Below are 21,563 nucleotides of genomic sequence, written 5' to 3' on the forward strand. Positions count from 1 at the left end.
CCTTAAGTTGATTGTAAAATGTATCCAAGTTTGATGCCCATGCTAGTATTTTCACAGGCTCCTGTTACATGGCTGTAAACATAAGGAAATGAAGGTGGAACATGTGCTGCCTTGTGGTGGAACATGTGCGTGTGTTTTTCACAGTGTTCTGCTGCGTTGTGAGCAGGTATTTGACTTTCCAGAGAACATTTCCAGCATAGCCAAACAATTTGTGGATCAATTCCTTTAGACTACAGTTTGACTTTAGTTGGAAAGCAATATGGAAGCAATATTTTCCTATTGCATCATGTCTTTCAGAACCTTCAAAATAAAAGCCAGATACACAATACTGTGACAGGGGCACAGTATTGTGCCCCTGTCACAACTTAGGACTGAAAAACCTAAGTTGGATGGTTTTCAGATTGATCAGGATTAAATATTGTGCTGGAAATATTAGTTTAATTCTGCTAGTTTTAATGATTAACTTTAGTGCATGTGGAAATATTAGATGGATCATGATTGTATTGAGTAGTCCTCAATTTTGGTTAGATTTAGATTAATTAATATTAAACTTAATCAGTAGGACATTTTACTTAGATATAATGATCCCAATTTGATTAAAATTAGTCTAATCAGTAGTTTATTATATTAGATCACATTCTTAAGAGTCTATAAGTCATATATTCATCTGAAAATGTTTTAGTTCATTATAACCAAAGACGTTGAAAACTAATCAGAAAATATTGAGTGCAGCAGATGTTTTGGTATTGAAACTGCTCATGTCTGTTTTATAAGAGTTTGAAGATATTATATGAAACGTGGCAATTTTTATAATCAAAATCTGCAGTTTAATGCACTGGGTCAGAGGTCAGGAGAGCTCTGTGGGTTCAGTAACCAGTTTGAGGCAGTTTGAAATGAGAAACACAGATAGCTGATAAACTTTGCTCCCACTTTCTTGAGTAAAATGTTTCTGTATGAAAATGAACACATCTATTGTTCGTACCCTGGGAAAATGTGCAGGGAGGATATCTTAGGCAGCGATGAATTCATCCCTTGGCCTTGGTAAACACCTGCATGGTCTCTGGTGTGCAAACAGCAACATGTCATTAGGGGCCGTTTGAGACCACCTCTAAACGTTACATCAGAACGCATCAGACAGTAGAAACACGCCTTCATATGAAAGAAATTGAGCTAAAACAGCTGGTCAGATCACTTTTGTGCAACTGTTTTATCTGCCACACGCAGTGGCCTCCGAAGGCACGTCTACGTATTGTTGTATTTTCCTAAGGTAATTAATTTTCTTTTTTGTGGCTTTGGTTTCTGATGATTATGTTGAGCTGTTGGTGTGATTTTATACATTTGATTGTTTGAATACATTCTGGTTGATTGTGAAGTTCAACAGTGACTGCTGTCTTTGTGGTTTCACTTTTACACACGACATTTACGAACCTGGGGAGACGAGAGAACAACGAGCAACAGGTAGTAAATATCTCGTTTCTCAACAATTGACAGAGTGGACAGAAACATTTTTGTGTCTTTTTCCAGGCAGTAACCACATCTAACCAAGCTCTTTCAGGTTGTAGTAACACCGTTCTTTGGTGTGGACGCTACGATTTAAAAGATGTTAAAAACTACAGTCTGAGGAAGCACATACACTTGGGAAGCTTCTTAAAAGGAAATATTTAGGCTGTGAGAGAGTGGGACTTCTAGCAGATAACATGAAGGTAGAGCAGAGCTAGAAAACTCAGATCAAAGGGTAAAAATTTTAGAGTTTCTCTCAGGCACACACAGTGAAATTTCAACTCTGCTACTTACAACAGGAAGGCCACAAATACCTATTTTGAGTGCCGTTATATGTGCTAATACAAATGTTAGATCAGTGGTTCCCAAACTTTTTCTCCTGGGCCCCCCCCTGTGGATTACCAAAATGGAGAGGCTACCTGGTTGAATGATGTGTGTGAGTGGTGGGGGTGTGGAGGTTGATCAACTTATTTTGGGGGCAAAATGAATTGAAGTAGCTGAACATAGACAACATTGTCAGTAACCTAGAGGCTACTTGTTAAGCTTAAGGTGCTGTGTTGATATTAGCTAGTCATAGTTTAGCTAACATTACCTGCATCCCAGTGATGTGCAGTCAGGGGAGGCACCTGTCATCGTGGAAAAATAATATATAATGATAAAATAATTTATATTGCTATCGTCACCCTGTGGTTTGTATTAAAAAGTGCCTATTTTTCATTTAACTTAACCAATTCTAATGAGTTTTTCTTCAAAATCGCCAAATGTTTGCAGTTTCCCATTCAATGTTCGGAAGCCAAGCCGGCGATGCAGCAGCGAGCTGTAGAACAGATTCGAGGTGACAGTTCTTTTGCCTCAGGGCAGAGGGCGCTCATGATCCCAAACATTATGACTCCACAATTACAGAGTAAGAGACAGTAACAGCGAGCTAGCAGCTAGCCATGCAGTAAAGTCAAGTGCAGTGATATATTTATAGATTTCTCCTCTTACTACAGCAATCACTAATTAATAATCCCAAAGTAATCATTAAGCCTAAAACCACACTACTGCAACAGATTGAATGTTCTGCTCTTTGTGTGGGAAATATCTGAGTGTTTTATTTTTTGTGGCATTGTTGTCAGTTGCTATGGCAACGAGTCTGCTTGTAGCTGCGCTGATACAGAGAGCGAGACGTGGTTTTGAGTTGTTCTTTAACGATTTTTCCCTTTGCTGTGGAGCACAGCACAAATAATATCTTCGTCCAAGTTTGATTGCGTTAACGGAATTATTCTACGGCGACAGCGCGGCTATGGATGGCATGTAAAGGAATAGCCTTTTTTCCCTCCAGCATTGTCCGCATGCGCAAAATTTTCTTTTGTAAACAATAACTTGCATGGGGTCTAGATTTGTAAATCTGATTATGATTAAGTCAGTGCCTCACCAGCTATGAACCTCACCGCACATCACTGCTGCATCCAACAGCTTTACTCAACTCAGCCAGTTGGTTTGGAGGGAAAACTGTAAAAAGTTCTTTACGTTTTTGCTGGTTTGCTGCCATGATTCTAACACACGCCTGAGTGCAGCAGCAGTAGCAGGTCTCCGTCGCTGCCACACAGGTGTAAACCCAGCACAAGCGTCGTAGCGCTCATGTTGTGTTTAAAGGCAGCTCGGAAATACAGGTCACAACGTGTTAAGAACGGCTTATACAGTTTTAACTGCTGAAAACAGTGACAGAGGACACAGATAAGTGCAGAAGCCCCTACTGTATCAAATTGACATAGGAATAACAGAAAGTTGGTCATTCTAAGGTAAAACCCCAGCGCATACAGTGTTCATCGTTTTTTAGTTTTTTTTCATTCATCCATACCGCTTCCCGCGCCCCCCCTGCAATGGCATGGCGCCCCCCCTAGGGGGCACGCCCCACAGTTTGGGAACCTCTGCGTTCGATAAAGGAGAATCTGCCTAAAAACTGGCCTTCAACCTTAATAGAAAGTCTGATTACTAAAATACAAAAAAAAGCTGATTCGCTCTTATTTTTCACTAGTCATGACATATTCTTCCTAAGTCAAATACAAATGTTTGTAAATTAATTCATAGGAACAGTTCATTTTAAGTCAATAAGGGTGTTTTTAAAACTTATTCGATCCAGTTTTTTTCATTTAAAAACGATTAATCTGTGGTCTAAGGCAACGCTTTGCATTATGAGGAAGTTATTACCGGGACCTTTGACTGTGAAAACAAAATTGATCCTTTGGTATGTTTTAATAGAAACGACTATGAACTGGATCTACTGCTAGTCCAAGTCTAATACCAGAACCACTTTGATCTAAAGACCCTTCTGTATAGCTGGCTGTGTGTATTTGCAAGTATTTTTGAGTTTCCTGGTCATCTAAGAGATATTTTAACAACAAAATTGTTATAAATGAACCAGAATTCATTTATAAAATCATTCATTTTCTCACATTTCATCCTGGAATTTAACACTAAATCTTGTATTTTTATACAATTCACCTTATTGTACAGTACACCAATGAGGAGCTAATTGAAGATAAGGTGGATTATGTTACGTGTTTAGAGCAAAATAAAGCTTTTCCATCATGAAATCAATGACACATCTGGCATAAACCATTTAGAGTTCCTTATTTTATTAGGTTCCGTTTAAATGTTGCTGTTTTGTTTCTTCAAAAAAAAAAAAGACATTTGCTGTGGCTAACCAGCACTTTGTCTCTGTAATTCTCTGAATCATTTTCTGAAAATGAGGTGTTAATGTGAGTAGGCGTTAATTTACATTGTATTATATATACATATATGGTGCAAAATGTCTTTGATTAAAGACTGGAGATGTGCTAAAAGTAGCAACAGCGCAGATCAGAGGAGGATACTGTATGTTTCGCAGTCGTCCTGTGGTTCTCGCTGGTGCTTAACGGGTCTTTTCATGCTTTAGCGAAAGTAGGCAGAAAACCGCAGGTCCCAGACCACAGGACCACAGGTCCTGCCTGAACAAAATCCCTCCCCATGACTGAAAGGCAGCGCTTTCCCGTCATCATCTGGTCTTAATTCCCTTTCATAAACTGGCACAACTAGGAAATCATTCGTAGGCAACTACGAACGACAAACCAAGCTGTTCAAACAAAACGCTGAATAATTGTAGGTGTCTAAATTTCAAACAATAATAATAAGAGAACAAACAGGAAAGTTTGTGTTCTTAGCGACATTTCAACCTTTCATCTGCATGACGCCAGCTTTTTGTTTTACAGTAAACACAGCGGCAGAAGAGTAAAATAAATATGTCTGGATGTCGAACTTCTTCACCCCTTTCAGCTGAGCAACAGGAAGGCTGCAGTCGACGGGGAGAAAAGTTCACAGAATGACTGGCAAGGTGTCGCTATGTGGAGCTGGGTTTCAGCTGCTCTGACACAGAACCTGGCCTAATTGTTTATACCAACACACAACACAGCTCTGACATTTAAATATCAAAAACACAAAAGTGTTTTGTCTTGAATCCACTTGAAAGTTTTTTGTGACACACTGACATTCAATTTGACTCACCCACATTTTTTGTCGTTTCATTTATTGTCTTCCAGAATCTGTAAATAGCAGGTAAGAGCTGCAGCAAAAAAATAAGAAATGCTCGTCGAAATAAATTGGTTTTCAGACGCTATTTGATATAACTTTAAACGTCCAAAAGTGTTCAGTAAACTTGCCTAAATTTAAACATCTTTTACTAGCCAAAAAGAATCTGAAAGTGATTTGAAGAGCTGCAAATATATCCCATAGTTATCTAAAAAACTCACCCATAAAATACATGTTTCATCAAAATAGTGTATTATTTTGTTACATTATAAACAAGTTATTCCCAGTCTAGACAGGGGGTTACCTCATCATAACTTAATGATGATTAAATGTTTATACAAAACTTTAACTGTATTAAACACCGCCCTTCCCATTTGTGTTAATGGGACAAAATGTGCTTTGCCTGTGGCTGCATTTTGATTAAAACCGCATTTTCTGATAACGTATTCGGCTCCCACAACAACACCAACATGCATAGGCAGCATCTTGAATCAAATATTACACACAAACCTGGAAAAAAAGGTTCAAAATAGGACTTACTAATGGTGCGTTCACACCAAACACCAATAAGAAAATACCAGTTCCAGCTTGCTGGATGTGAATTCATAGCTGTACTGTAATTTCCCAAAAGTCATTTCCATTCATTAAATTAGCAATTCTGACACAATTTACATTCATTAATTGCTCAAATTGTCTGAAATCCTATCTCACAAGTCTTTTATATTAATCGGATTAATCACAAGGAGCCTATTAATAAAATAATCATCAACTAATTTAGTAATAGATTAATCGTTAACTGGAGTATACAGACTCAAAAAGGGCCATTTGTTGAAGGAACATCATATTCAAAGCAATAATTAAGCCAAACTGTACAAAATATTTATACATTTTTCATTTAAGATTAAAGAAAACCTTTGTAAATATTCTCTACCCATATTAGAAATATTATTTTAACCGCAAAGCTACGCTATTGAATTTTATGCAATAAAATGTCTATTTTCTTTTTTAAAAACAGGATTGAATTATTTGTTTATTTGCATCTTAATGTATTTTAATATAGTATAAAAAATGCTAAAGTGGTTAAATGAAAAATCTACATTAATTGATTAATTGCCAGAATAACTGATTAGAAAAAATTGCAGCCCTGCATGATATAAAGCTCTACAATCAAGTCTGCCAAGACAGAAATAAATATATTTCTTTAGAGATTATATTAATGTTGGATGATAGGAAAAGGCTGCTTACTTCGTTGACAGTGACTCTGAGTCCAGCAGCGTTCGCTGAAATGCCCGTTGATGGTCGTCGATGGACAGGTGGTCTTTCCGATCGACGCCCCTGGGCAGACGTCGCCGCACTCTCTGTCGTTTTTGTTGGCCACGATGTAGTTGTCCTCCACCGAGTCGAGGATCTTCGACCAGTCCAGGGTGGACAGGTAGCAGAGGTCCGGGTTCTTCTCGATCCTCACGGCGCCTCTGGTGATATTCATCAAGCTGTGGAGGCCGATTTCTCTGAGCTGGAGCATCTCGAATATCACCAGGGCGTAGTTGAAGAACAGGTTGTTGCCTCGGATGACTGTCAGGTTGGGGAAGAGGCTGCTGAGACTCTCCAGGCCGTAGACTCTGAAGAGCAGCAGGTAGTCGGTGACCACCCTCAGCTTGGGGAAGGTCAGGCCTTGGAAGTCCTTGGGTTTGGTCCCAAACATGAGCAAGATCTTCAGGTGGCCTTCGATCACAGTACAGTTCTCGAGCTTTCGCAGGTTGGTCGCATTGTTGCGGATGTCCTTGCTCGAACAAACTGAAGATACAAGAAAATGGAGAAACATTTTTTTTGTAAATTGGGCTTTAAATGGACAAAAACAAGGACAAAGGAGTACTCTGTGAAGCAATATTAAGTAAACTGCCCTTTTTTTTATAGGTTAAAGTTAAGTATTGTCGTAGGTTTATTCTTGTGCAGTTGTCTGCTGAATTTCACCAGATGTCTGCTCTGTAAACAGGACAAGGCCTCATAGGGGGAGGAATATAAAAATCAACCTTCGGATAATTAGAGAGAATGTTTTATCTTCAAACATGTGGTGGTGTCTCTGGCTCTGACAAAGAACAGACCATTGAAGATGACATTTTGTTTAGCAACCACATATCTGCCTGTGAGCTACTGTCAAATATGGAATGCTGTCATCAAGCACGCTGCGCACATCCCTGGTTACGCTGTGTTGTGGAGCTTCTCCTGCAAATCACAACAACTATAAAAACCTAAAAAAAAAAATAAAAAAAAAGAAAAACATTTGGTAATGCATGAAGAAAAATATGTCTGTGTGGGCAGCTGATATACTAATGCTTGTGTATTTGCACCAGCTGTAGATCTGTAGTTTTGCCTGTCCTCACCCAGACACACAAATCCTGCTTGATGAGAATTCCTCGACTGCTATTGCGCAGTTTGGCTGCATTTTTTCTGTCTCCATTTCCAACTGTACTAAAAACATAATCCTGTGGCCAGCCATTATGAATCTGACAATCCCTCCAAACACAAATCACATCACCAGACAGCCTAAATATTTTACAAAAAAATGCTCCAGACCTCCCCCCACCCAAAAAAGAAGAAGAATCCTAAAAAAGAAAAAAAAAGTATTTCCACAGTCCGATGATTCACTAGACTCACATTTAAAGATTTTCATCCATCATCTTTCCATGTTCCATCTGGAGCTATAACCACTCATCGAATAATTAGAGGACCACAGTTATTAAAATTCAAAGCTACATTAAATTATGTTTTATTATTAGTGCACCATGTTCTGATTGGATTATTATTTGTCATTTTTGCCAATAAGCTATCAATGGGCTGTTAGCAGCTATGGAGTAAAAGATGTTTATGTGTGGGATAAACTAAATAGAAAATATAAAAAAAGAGTAATGTTGTGTAAAAAATAAAATATAGTTTAGAAATATTTTCTAAAGTTTTTTCATACTTTAAACTTAGTAAACTGAATTTTACTAAAACCTCCATTTTAGTTTGCATTGTAATTTGTAAAGGTTAAGGTGAAATGTTTAATTTAAAAAAAAGTTTTGTTTATATTTCAAACTTGAGACTAAATGTGATGTTTCAATCGTACTACATTTTCAGCAATTACATGTTTTCTTTTAAAAAACTGAATTATTTACTAGCATTTTCTCTTTCATACATTTCTCATACTAGCTTAAATAGCAACTGCGGAATTGATTTTTTTTATTATTTAATTACTCAATTAATCGTCAGACTAATTGATAAATTACTCAATTACTAAAATAATTGTTTACAACAACCCCAGGATTTATTCTGTCTGCCTTGTTCATAATTTTCTTTAAACAAATCCTAGTTTTAGGACGGTTGTCTTGCAGAAAAAGTCCTGTGTTTGAATCCTGACCTTAATATTTCATAGCCGAGTTTTGTTCTGACCATGTACTGTGGCTTCCAGAATATCAATAAAATAAAATTAATTCAAGACATTTTCCGTGAACGTACTCTGCACATGATCCAGTATTGCCTTCAAACATTCTGCTAAATTTATCTTAGCGTCTTCCATGAAACAAATTAAAAAATTGGTAAATATTAGCTCAACTTCCCCTGCTCTAAATCTCCCCAGCACATGTTCCCTCTGACATAGCAACATAAACAACGAAGGCAATAAAGATTATTCCCTCTGCAGGTGCTACTCAAGCCACACTCCTGCCTCGGTTTTCCAGTTCATGGGTCCACACAGCTGTAGGTGTGTGACTCGGTGAGCCCTCCGATGTGTTTACTGCCCGACTCACCGCCAGACTCCACATCAGGCCAACTTGGCAGCCATGTGGAGAAAAAGGTGCAACAACTATAAGAAGCTCATTGAACACCGTCTGCTCAGTAACATTACAAGGTAAACAACACAAAGAGCCTCTGAAGAGTGAGGATCTAATCTACTGTATGCCTTTTATTTATGACCAGGCTTATGAGATATGTGGGATTTAGCCGACAACACTGAGAAAGTCTCACAATCCTCTAGGTTTTGAAGCTCATAAAAAATAAAAACCTTAAAACTTTTATCCCTTTTATATATCAATCATCAGCTTTTCTGGGAATATAGTGTGATATCAAAGTATTCACTCATTGAGGTTTTTCACATTTTGTAAGATTACAACAGCAATCTTTAATGTATTTTACTGGGATCTTATGTGACAAAGACAAAGTAGAATATATAAACACATTAATATTCTAACCAAACAAAATATTTTATATAAAATTCTAAACAGATGTTTAGAAGATAATTATAATTTTGAACATCTGCAATTTAATAAAGCATTAAAAAAAACACTTTTCTCAGTTTGCTTTTAACTCGTAACACTGCTGCACATACTCCAGACCATCAGGTGGCACTAATGCCCCATAAGCTTCTTTGAGAGTTGCAAAGAAAATGTAGATAATCTGGACTTGTTTATTTGGATCAACAAATATTGACAGCAAAAGCCAGGTAGCATCGTGTCTGGGTATCAAAAGCTACATTTTCTTTCAAATATTTCAGATATGCTCGAAGAGCTGAAAAAAAATTTCAGCTGTCCAGGTTCGCCACGAAAAACTTGGAAAAATCCACAAATACATAAATCTATAATTACCAATTCTGTGATTATTGAAGCACTAGTTGGCAGAGGTTCCCTGTATACATTATAGCCTGATAATATCCCATGAATAATAAACATGCTGCTGAAACACCAGCTAGTGTTAGCTACAAGATTTGTGGCACAGGTTTAAAGCCAAAACAGGCAAGTATATGCCGAATCTCAAGTTTAAGTTCATTAATTGATTCCGGTATCATCCAACATTTACTGAAATGGAAACATGTTTTGTCCCCGTTTCAAATATCCATCTTTGATTTAATTTTTTTTTAATTAATTATTATTATTATTATTATCCTGGAAGAAAACCAAAGACAACATGTAGTGGTGTGGAAGTTCACTTTCCAATTGAAAAACAACCAGAACTACAGGAGTAGTTTAAAATCAAAGCATTCACTTGTTAAAATGGCTAGTAAAAGTCCTAAATCCAACTGTAAATTTTTGGCAAAGGTTTACCCTCACATGCTCTTCATTTAGTCTGGCTGAGATGGAGCATTTATCAAAGATGAATGGTAGGAATGGGTGTTGTGAATCAGCTTTGGCTATAAACAAAGTGACGCAGACATTACATTGTCTTGATTTGTGTTTCTTGTATCTGTCAGTATAAAAATAACAATAAAATAAAATAAAAATAATTCTCTGGGTGTGCAAAGCTGGTAGAGACTTAGCCCAAAAATACTTGGAGCTATAACTGCAGTCGTACAAAACGTATCTACAAAGTATTGGCAAAGGATTGCTGAATACAAAAGACACTTCACAGATTATTATTATGTAGCTACATAGTGGTTGTGTTGGCCTATAACATAAAATCCAAGTAAAAAACATTAACGTTTAAGATTGAAAAGTGACAAAAAGTGAAGCTTTAATCCATTTGACTTTAAACATTCACCTAAAAGGAACAAAAACAATCTGCTTGAAATCGCTGAACATCTGCAACCCTAAAGGAGCCTCTCTCTCCGTCCATCTTGTACGAGTGGAAAAAGGCGAATCATCACAGGGCGACGAGTCCAAGCTCCTATCAGTGTACACTTTCGGTCAGCCCAGTATTTTTAGCACCACATTCCCAATAGAGAATCTAATACACAGCAGTCACACCAATAGAGGCTCGCGCTTCAAACTGGAACATGGCCGCCCTGGTGTGTAAGTGAGGAATTTCAGAGCGGCAGCAGAGGTAGAGTTGTTTGAAGACAGATGTGTTTTAGTAAATGTGAACAGACGTTTGGCCGAAAAGGGGTTTAAACAAAACAACAACGATTAAAACTTGAATCCATGACATTGTAAGTTAAATATGCCTCCCTAAATGTAATGATCCCTAGACTGGAAGACAACACAAAGGTTACCATGGTGACAAGGCAAGGCCATACGTCCCGTAATTTAGCCAGACGAGGCTGGAAACAGCCGAGGGGCTCTGAATAATCGATTAGAGTTGATTAGAGGAAGATTTTCATTGACTGCAGGAACCAAAAGTCTAAAACTGCCTGCATGTCCAAGAAAAAAAAACATGTAAGATTTATTTAAATTAAGTCCTTTGAATACTTTAAATAAAACCAAGCAAGAAATAAAATATATAAAATGTATACTGTGCATATTGTTTTGGGTGTTGGTCGTGTCAACCTTTCATTATATCATACATTTAAAGTTACAGCGGAACATTTTCACACTGTCCTGCATCATTTTGATAACAGTTAAGTATGTCGGTTCAAAATGAATGAATGTGGTGAAGATTAAAGTTATCTGGAGGCATTTGTTTGTATTTTAAGTTTAGTAAAACTCTGGTAAAGACCGAAGCTTTACTGTAGTGCATAAAAGGGAATAATCCTGCAGTTCCTGCATTTTTTATTAGCTTGTACTTCACCAGGGTTTCCCCCAGTGTATTATAAGCCTGGCGGGCCACCAGGCTTTACTTGTGCCCTCACCTGGTTTATTTATTTAAGTCTTTTTAAAATGTTAAAATGCATTTTTAAGACTTTATAGTTGGTGTTCAGGTGTTAATCTTCCAATAACACTTAATTATCAGGTGATATTTTCACATTTTCAGTCAACTTTAAACATTTTTAACTCAAAAACACAAAAAGCCGCATGATGAATGACAACCACCAGGGTTTAGCAAGTTTTCTGGGGGAAACCTTGCTCTGCCCTTTTTTCGTTAGATGGTCAAAGTTCATAAAAAATAAATAAATATATATATATAAACACAAATGTACTAGTTGTATTTCTTCACTGCAACAAAAACTATGAAAATGACTAAAACTGCAGAGTAAGACTAAAACTTAACATCTTGGCTGCATGGTGAGGAATGAAGAACATATTGGCATTCACTTTTTTAAAATTGGACGTATTTCTATGGAAGTCTTAAAAAAAAAAAATCGCTCTCCGTTTCAAGGTGACAGGTGGATAACTATGAAAGGACCACCAAGGATTAAAAAAGCAAGCAACAATACCTAAGATTGTACTTACCCCTCTTAAAACAAACAGAAAATGTTTTAACAAAGAGAAATCATCATTCTTTCATTAAAGATTATTATAACATGTTTTTTACTTTATCAACTCATCAGCTTATTGCTCTAAAAGCTTTACCACGCAGCGTTGCTGTTGGATTCAGTGGGTGACGCTTGGAGGTGATCTGGTTCACGTTAATCAAGTCACAATCAAAGTCGATGAGGCATAAAGGAAATCCATAGAGCTTGATCACATTAGAGAGCAGGAAAAAGACAAATCCACCTACTAGATCTGACCTCTGTGACCCCGTTTAGAAAAGTAATGTCCCAGTCTGCGCAAAATCCTGACATAAACACACACCATGTAATGATTTCAAACAAATGAGTCATGTAAATTACTAAATGAAAAAAGGTTTTTTGCTTGTACTTGAGCTGAAGCATTGGTTCAAAATTAAACGGTTATTACGTGTGCAGCAGCTGAGGTAGACGGTGGGTCCACTTTGATCTCAGCAGCACAAACTCTCACAGTCTCACTACGTCTGCGAGTCCCAACAGGCCCCGACGATGATTTCTGATCTCATGATCTGAGTGAATGTGGGTGGAGGGGTGTGGGAGGTGAGCAGGGTGTTAAAAGACGTTGAATATTACTGCTGGATCCAGTAGAGAAGTGAGGCCTCAAAATGTATGCAAGATCGCAAACAGAGTCAGAGTGATTGCAACACTTCCTCTTTCAAGGTTTTACAGTTCTGTTATTTTGTCACCTAAAAAAAAACAAAGCAAAAACATGAAAACATGCTAGAGTACTCACTGTCCTGAAAACTTTAAAACAAATTTAACTTCCTGATGTAAGGAGTAATTAACTTGCAGTAAAGAAAAGATATGAAATATGCAGCCATATGTACCATAAATGTAATTTTAACATTCAGACATTACAATTTAGTTAACCGTGTATTCAACTTGGTAAGACTAATGAAGCAAAAACCAACAATTATTCCTCACTTTCTCCAATTATTTACAATTATTGCCATTATAAACTGATTCTTTTCTGTAGAAGGTCCACTTCCTACTTCGTGGATAGATCATTGGCTGCTATATGTTGAGTTTTCCTTCAGTTTTTTTTATATAAAGTATTTGTTGTTCACTACTTGTGTTTTTAGGTCTGTTTGTTGCTTGACCTGTTGTTGCTATTAACCATTTGCAGTTTCTGATGCGTTTTTTTCCCCATAGAAAATATTCCTGGTACAATTCTTCTATCAAGGTTTCCCTCAGAAAACTTGCTAAGCCTGGTGGTTGGCGCTCCGCAGTCACTCATCCAGCTGCCCGTCGTATTATTGAGTTAAAAAATGCTTTAAGTTGACAGAAATGTTTAAAATATCATCTGATAATTATGTTATTGGAAGATTAATATCTGAACACCAACTATAAAGTCTTAAAAAATGCAAACATTAAAAAAAAACTCGAATAAAAAAAGTTTTTAAATGGGGGCCAATGATAAATCTTGTGATGTTGCAACAAAAATAATGCTTCAAGTAACGTGTAAGTGTTAGCGGTCACATCCTGCGTGAAAGATTTCAACATCCGCCACTTTGGCAGACAGAGCTAAAAAGTTTTTGCGAACTCTGCAAGTCTTTTTCTACACTTAAACACGCTAAGGCTAAACATTGTTCTGTTGATACAAGTAGCAACAGGGTACAAGCCAAACCTAAAGACACTTGGGTGTACAACTAAAACCTTAGGGACAAAGAAAAAAAACTGTTTCAACACCTAATCTTGAAATTGCTGTGTGGCTCTTTATGGATGATGAGCTTAATTTGGGTGTTAATGCTGAACTGGTTTGCCACCATAAAAAATACACTCTGTTTTACTTCCACATAGAAAAAACAACAACTGACTCAATGCTCCAGTGTTTAGTTGTGTCTTTTTTCTTAGACAAAACCAGTGGTGGCGCAAACAGTGCTCACTGATTTTCTGCCAAGGACTCCCTGTCCACAGATTGTTTCTGTTTGTCTCTTTTATGGATGAAGGCACTGATTGATCTATTTAGTGCCTTTTATTCTGTGTGTCCTCTTGTTTTATAAAATCATTGCTCTTTCCCAGGACACAGACATTGATGGAAGTTATTTCTGCCACTGTGCAGCCTCTCCTTCCTCATAAAAATTTTTCTGTACCCAGTGACTCTGTCAATGCTAACTGTCTCTGGTTTTCCTGTTGGTAGCTATTGATGTAGCCAAGTATAAACTTCAACAGAATCCAGGAAAGTTACAGTAGATTCCTGGAATTGGCAGCAGAAAAAGGAGATGAAATCTGCAAATAATTGAGAATCTCTTTAAAAATGGTTTTAACTTCCAATTTTAATATGCAACAGGAAAACCATCTCGACATCAACGCAATAGCTAACATTCAAGCTTTACTTGGGCTCCCACCAGGCTAAGCATTGCTTATTTATTTTCGGTTTTATAAATGTTTGCATTTTTTAAAGACTTTATAGTCAGTATTCAAGCACTGATCTTCCAATAACACATAACTATCAAATGATATTTTCAGATTTCCTGTCAATTTTAAGCATTTTTCAACTCAAAACATTGAAGCCATTTTCCTTCCCCATAGAGAGAAAGGCTGAAAACTGAACAAAGTAGCAATATTGAACCTTGTTTTGCTGCTAAGAGGGAGTCCTTCCTGTCCACTGTCACCACATGCTTGAATAGGAGAAATAACAACTGCTCAACGCAATTAGCTGGTCTTTCTTAAACAATCTTATGCCGTAAATTTGACTTTGTAATTTAGACTTATTACTTAATAAAGAATATAGAGAATAAATTTAAACCAATTAAAGAGCAATCAGATCCATGAGTTTACGTCAGGTGAGTGAAAAAAAGAGATCACAAAACCCATTCTTGGCATGTTGTCATGTGCCTAATGCGGACCAAAAATCATTTAGTTGTTCACTTAAAAACCGGACTCCCTCCTTGTTTCACAATCTCTTTAAAAATAAACTCAAAACCTCCTCATCCCCCAACACAACCTGTTGTTTTTCTTATTGCAGATAAGCACCACGTGCTGATCTGAAAGCACCGCGAGGCGGTTCAGTGACTTGCCACTAAAATGTCAAGCCGTCGTGCTGAAACAGCTAATGTCCGGGTAATCATCCACACTCTTGATGACCATTTAAAGAACTTTGATTTTGTGTGGGTGTTGAGGGCAACACTTGCAGAGTGGGATAATAATTACCTCTCAGGTTTGAGAGCGCAATAACAAGCACAACAGAGGCACTGTGTCAAAAGTCAAAGATCTGACACAACAAGCCTCCCCTTGTTGGACACATTTGTAGACAAAGTGAAGGAAGGCAGGTGTGCCACATAGCCATCACAAAGTATGTAATTTTCTTATAAGAACCTGTCATCCTGGATTTAGCCGCCGTTGTTGGGTTTGACGAGCACAAAATCGCTCTTTTGAATCCATGAAACTCAAATATGAGTTTGGTACCCGAGACCACAGAGGCTGTTTACGAGTAGCGACAGTGTGATGATGGCAGTTTCATTGCTTTACGATTGTTCCCCTTGCCAGACCTGCCTGATTGCAGGGCTCGTTGTGACCGGAGTGCTGCTCAACAACACGGTGCCTGAGGCTTCACAGCGAACTCCTGCTGCTCGACACTCCAGTCGGAGTGATGTGTTATCGCAAGAATCAACACAATCACCAGAGACTGCAATCTAAGCTGCTGCTGCTGCTTTTATTGGCTTTCAGGGAGTAAAACGCTGCTAAACAACACTGTCCAAACAGTTGCAGTTTGAAAACAGACTAAAATGTTAGACCTACCACAATATCAAAATCTACTGGACGATAAATTGCCCCAGAAATTATCATGATAAACGATTATGTTGTTATTTTGAGAACATTTTCAAGTTGATAATAGTCTAATAATGCAAGTTTGCCCTCTCAAGGGCTAATAAAATACAATTTTATAAAGAACACTTAACACAACAACTATTTTTTCATAATAAAGAATGAAAATTACTGAGCACAATTGCTTATTGTGACAAGCTAGTTCCTTGTTAGGACTATTACGTAAAGCCACGACACTGAACGTATTTACAAAGTCGAGCACAACTGTAAAATTACAGGAAAACGATAAAAGGTTGCGCATTTCATCAACGCATTTACTCTGACACGGATGAATAAAATACGACCAACTAACTGCCTATAAAAATAACTAAACTGATAAACAGAGCCTACCAGTAAATAATTTAATCTTTTCTTAATCGTCCAGTCAGTGCCAGTTCTATAAAACCAGGTCATACAGCTACTGAACATAAGCTTTCATTATTAAGTAAAACTTTCCATCAAGCTGAGCTGGACAGCGACCAACAAGCAGCTCAGAAGCTTTTCTGACTTCGACACCGGCCGGTCCAGCTTATGAAACCAGCCAGTGTGACACCCAGGTTCTACTCTTCAAGTCTGTGGTTGATTCAAAACTGAGAAGACCGGGAAAGGGAGGGTGAAGCAACGCAATTTCACAACTTTCTCCTCGTTTTTTTTAGTCAGGACTCTTGTTCAAACTGGTTTGAAGATAACTCTATATATACTCATCTTTACAGTCTGCAGAAAGGCAAAAGAAAGTCGTTCTCTCCCTTCGAAACTTTGAGGAAAACTAAACCAGTGGAGTGAGTTTCAACACCATGCTGTCAAGTGCACAAGGGAGGAGACGTTCTTAAACGATTATAAAGAAAATCACAAGTAATTTCACATTTTTACTACGCCAAATCCATCAAAATGGGACTCATTATGATCAAACAGCTTTCAGTATGTGTTAATTATCTGACAGCTTGTTTCTAATCATTACTTTAAGAGTGAAACTCACAGCATGGCGTTAAAAACCAAATTAATGCCACTCCATTTGGAGCAGAGCCACTTCTGATGTTCTAATAAAATCCAAACAAAATTTCCACAAGTTGTGACACAATTACAACATCGTTCCATGCTAATAAACATCCTCGCTGTACAGTAGGTTACACCAGCAAGTAGGTCCCACAGCTCCGCTACTCACTTCTTTGGAAGAACAACTAATATTTGCTTTATGTAAAGACTTAGCGGTGTAAAACAGCGAGTGTGCGCAAACATGAAAATGTCTCCGGGCGACGTGCAGATGGATTCATTCACTCCCATCACCTGAGCTGGTGAACACAAAGGGATTGTCAGGAGCTGTGAAAAGGGCTCATTGTTAAATTCTTGCGCTGATCACAGCGCCGACCCAAAGGCTTTCCATTTACAATAACCGGCGGCTAATTCTGTCCAATTCTCAGACTACTTACTTAATTGGGACAAAACATTGTGTTTACAGTTCCTGCACAGCCGATAAGTGTCAACCTTTGTCCCTTCAATGCAGTCACTGGATACAACGCCGCCGCCGTTGCTGCTGCTAGCATACCTTTATCAACCCACCATCGCTAACAAAACCAAGAAATCTGGACGTGCAATTTTTCTGCTTAAGGTACACAAATTAGAAGAGGTTTTGCAGCAAAAGAGCATGAAAATGAATTACTACAATTTACAAAGGAAAATATTGTCCTAATGTAATTATTTTTAATGTGTTATGTGGTGAAATGTATCAGGGAGGACTGACAAATTTAAACAGTGGGTTTCCAAGTATAAGTAATAAATTAAAAATGTTTTCCTCATGCTTCTGCCCAGAGGTCTCCAGTTTCATTCAACACTAGGCTTTTCAGTTTTATCCTTATTTATGGGGCTGCTACTCTAAGAGTGTTTATCTCTGCAGTCTGGCTTCATTTATAACATTTGATTGCAAAAAAAAAAACCACTCCAAACAGTTTTTATTCTGGCTGTAAACTGATTTATTGAGTGGTGAAATATATCCAAATGCTCTTTCAGTGAAGGAGTGAATACTGCAGAAGTCAAGGGGAAATATTTCCTACCTGTGTAACTCCTCCCTATGTCCACACGCCATCACTTGCATTCATGCTAATTTTTTTTGCAGTACCGCAAACTTAGGATGAGGTACAGATTGATGTATATACTATATATTTATAGTACTCGTTCTTTACAGACACGTCTGCACAAACAGAAAGAAAAACATTTAACTGCAATCGACAAATATAAACCACAATTAATGAGGAACGCTCTAGAACACACAATCAACAATTTGCTAAATTAATGTTTTACTTCTGACTAAAAAAAATACATCAAAATCAACTTTTATCAGACAAATACAATCTCGGTAATACAATCCTTTTATCTTAACTTACTTTTTCTATACCATTTATATTGCTATTAAATTGATAATTTAAAGTTGTAGTACTGAGAAAAAAAAATACAGTTTTTAATACAGAAAATAATAACACAAACCTTTGCATAAAAGTCTTATAAAGCAGCTCCAAATTCAGTCAAAAAGTAGGATTTTCGCTTCATGAACGTATCTCTGATCTTCAAGCTTAAACAGTAAGATCGTGTCTGTTTTATAGCCTGGCTTAATTTAGATTATCAAGGTTTGGAAAACAAAACATACAGGCACAGTTTTTCTTATGGTAGTTACTAGATTGAGTGCTGAAGAAAATATAATAATGATTAGAAAGTATTTTATAATATGTCTACATATCCATTGCAGTACAGTGGAACAAATTAATCTTTTGTAGGCATTTTTAATAATAGACACGTCTCACTTTTAACCATTTGTCCTTTTTAATACTCTGGAAACTAAACTAAATTCATAGCATTGACTTTTATAGCTTTTTAACACATTTAAACACTTTTCTTGTCTTAAGAAAGGTTATTTATCTAATAAAATGTTTAGATTAATCAAATACAATAAACAAAATAAAGCAGACATTTCACACTAAAGGCTGATGACAAATCTGCAGAAAATGTTTTAATATTGTCAAATGCATTCGTATAGTCTCCTCTAACATTTTTATTTGACCTTTAATTCCCACAAAAATTGTCGATATTATGTGTATGATTGAGAAGTTAGTCTTTTTTTTAAATGAATTTATTCAAAGCGTTTTCCTATTAGTTTTTTTTTTTTTTACTTGAGTAATAATTACCCCTATTTTAATTTATCAAACGTTAATCTGCAAATATGCGGTTTTAAAATCATCCCTGGGTATTGCACAACTTTTGTTTTTCATTGCACATTCACAAAACGATGAAAGGCAACAAAACAAAAAACTGCAACATTTTCACGCAAAACGAAAACACCACAATAAGTCGACGTTGGTCGAGTTAAAGTATAATAATAATCGGTTTTCACTTACTTTCTCCATGCGCTCCGTGACAGCTCATCACAAGGCAGACAGCGGCCAAAACACAGCCCAAAGTCCGGAGCCACATAGCTGCTACCCTCCAACCACCGCTCCGGCCAAAATACACGATAATCCCGTGCGAAAGGTGGGGGGTGAACAGTCCAAAACCGCAAAAGATATGCGCTCAGGAAGCGGGGTTTGTTTGGCAGCGTGGGCCAACAGGTAAACAAAAATAAATAAAAGACATCCCGGAAGATGGGCGGAGGAACGAGTCCAACGTGTTCACTCAAACACAGGCTAACGCAGCAGCGGCTACAGCTAGCCGCTCCGTGAAAAATATCCCCACACCAACACCAGTACCACACATGAGCATTTATTTTGTCACTTAAACGTCGCGACTACTTTAAACCGGACCAAACGGAGCGCATGAGCTCATTCGTGTCCGCAAGGGGGAAATGAAAAGTAGACTTGTTCAGCTTGTTTTAGCCGTTGTTGTTGCTAGCTCGGGAAGCTAAGCCTCTGGCTGCTCCGCTCTGGTCCAGGCCACAAGTGAAGTTCAGCAACCTCGGCAGTCAGCGCAAACTTCAGGAAATGTCACAAATAAGCCGCTTGCTTGCATTGCACTCAGTTGTTTTAAAGTCCATAAAGATGCATAAATGAAAACCAAGTAAAAAAATTTTAAAAACCAAAAAGCCCACCTTTATTGGAATTCAGAGGATGTGTGGTGTAATGTTAGCGGGTTTTTCGTAGAAGAAACAAAAAATATCCAGACAGAAAAAGAGTCGAGTCTGCTTCGCTTTCTTATCTTGATTAATATTTTGGTGTTCGTTAAGAAGCTTGAAGGCTCCCCAGGCTTTGCAGAGATTTCACGTCCACTCTGAAAAAAAGCTGACGAGCAAGACTTGGTCGCGGATCAGAAGCGCTCCACTCTCCTTTTTTGTTTGAGAGTTAAAGATAACAAGGGGGGGAAAGGCTCCAAGTTGGCTTCACACTCTGCACATCTGTCTGCTACAAAAACTGCACATGCATGTGGGTAACTAGGAAAGCAATGACCGTTCTAACTTTCTTTTTCCCTGTTTTTCCCTCCACAGACAGAGGTAGATTGTAGAGTCTCCTGTAGGATCCCCTTCTTCCCAGGCTCTCCGCCAGTAAACAAACCCTGCCAGAGAGCCAGAAGGGCTTGAGGGGAAATACGGACTGGAGCTTAAAGGATTACAAAAACAACTCGGACAACCTTTAACGCGTTTAGTTGGGTACAGACTCCTGCAAGTGATAATATTTCATTTGATATAACGCTCATCAGAATATGTAATCCAAAACATGTCATTTGTTTACCAGAAAAGTAACGCCAGAGTTGGGTAGTAACCAGATACATTTACTAAATTACGTATACTTGAGTAACTTAAGTATATGGCTGTTGCAGTTTTTTTTCAAGCTTCGTTTTTTATTACTGTAAGAAATTTATTATTTTTAAAATTGTTTCTTTTGCCTGATTTTGTTATTTTGCGATTATTCATTATTTTTCCTTTTTTCACATAGCTTTAAATTTTGGTCCATCTGATGACGTACTTCTAAAATATTTGATCGGAAAGGAGGGCAGACATATGGGTCCCATATGAGTTTGTCCGCGGGTTCCACGGTGGCCCCACATGGGTTTGCCCATGTAGGACCACAGCCTACGTGGGCCCTACATGGGGCCTAAATGGACAAACCCATGTGGGCCCACCACCATGTAGGGCCCATGTGGGCTGTGGCCCTATATGGGCAAACCCATGTGGGGCCACCGTGGAACCCGCGGACAAACCCATATGGGACCCATCTGGTCTGCCCTCCTCTTCCCGACATGGGGCCCACCTGGGCATGCTGGCAGTCATGAATAGCCTTTCTACCAAATACTTATTTTACTCTTATTTCCTACTTTTACTTGAGTAAAAATATGTTGAGGTAGTGTTACTCTTACTTCAGTATAATTTTTGACTACCTCTGGCAACATATTTTTACTCAAGTGAAAGTATAAAGTAGTCGTCCAAGAAATTACTCAAGTAAAAGTAAAGAATACAACTGAAGTGCTGAGTAACTGATCAAAACATCGATTTAATATTTACAAATTACATAATCACAATGTAAATGTAACTCAGTTACACTTACTTGAGTAACATTTTTGAAAAAATGTTGCTTTTATAAGAATTTTTACTATGCTGAAA

General features: G+C 37.7%; 1 protein-coding gene and 1 long non-coding RNA gene across 5 annotated transcripts in view; one reads left to right on the forward strand and one right to left on the reverse strand.

Annotated features, from left to right (window-relative positions):
• Positions 1-20,488, reverse strand: part of insra (insulin receptor a) — a 63,320-nt gene extending 42,832 nt beyond the window's left edge. Inside the window, exons 1-2 of the mRNA XM_081598429.1 lie at positions 19,372-20,488; positions 6,295-6,843 (exon numbers count right to left, since the gene is read on the reverse strand). Of these exons, the coding sequence (XP_081454555.1) occupies positions 6,295-6,843; positions 19,372-19,447 (625 nt within the window). The 5' untranslated portion in view covers positions 19,448-20,488. The remainder of the gene's footprint in view (positions 1-6,294; positions 6,844-19,371) is intronic.
• Positions 1,081-20,590, forward strand: LOC145548015 (uncharacterized). Of its 4 annotated transcripts, none has more exons than XR_014084310.1 (4): positions 1,081-1,267; positions 8,729-8,935; positions 15,150-15,244; positions 20,451-20,590. It is a non-coding gene; the product is annotated as an uncharacterized LOC145548015 (long non-coding RNA). The 4 variants fall into 4 exon arrangements; XR_014084309.1 differs by lacking the exon at positions 15,150-15,244 and adding an exon at positions 1,437-1,458 and having other exon boundaries at positions 20,451-20,588; XR_014084307.1 differs by lacking the exon at positions 15,150-15,244 and having other exon boundaries at positions 1,084-1,267; positions 20,451-20,588.
• Positions 20,591-21,563: the final 973 nt, after the last annotated feature.

This window comes from Poecilia reticulata, chromosome 17 (assembly GCF_904066995.2).
Source record: "Poecilia reticulata chromosome 17, P_reticulata-male-v2, whole genome shotgun sequence".
Classification (NCBI taxonomy): Eukaryota; Metazoa; Chordata; class Actinopteri; order Cyprinodontiformes; family Poeciliidae; genus Poecilia; species Poecilia reticulata.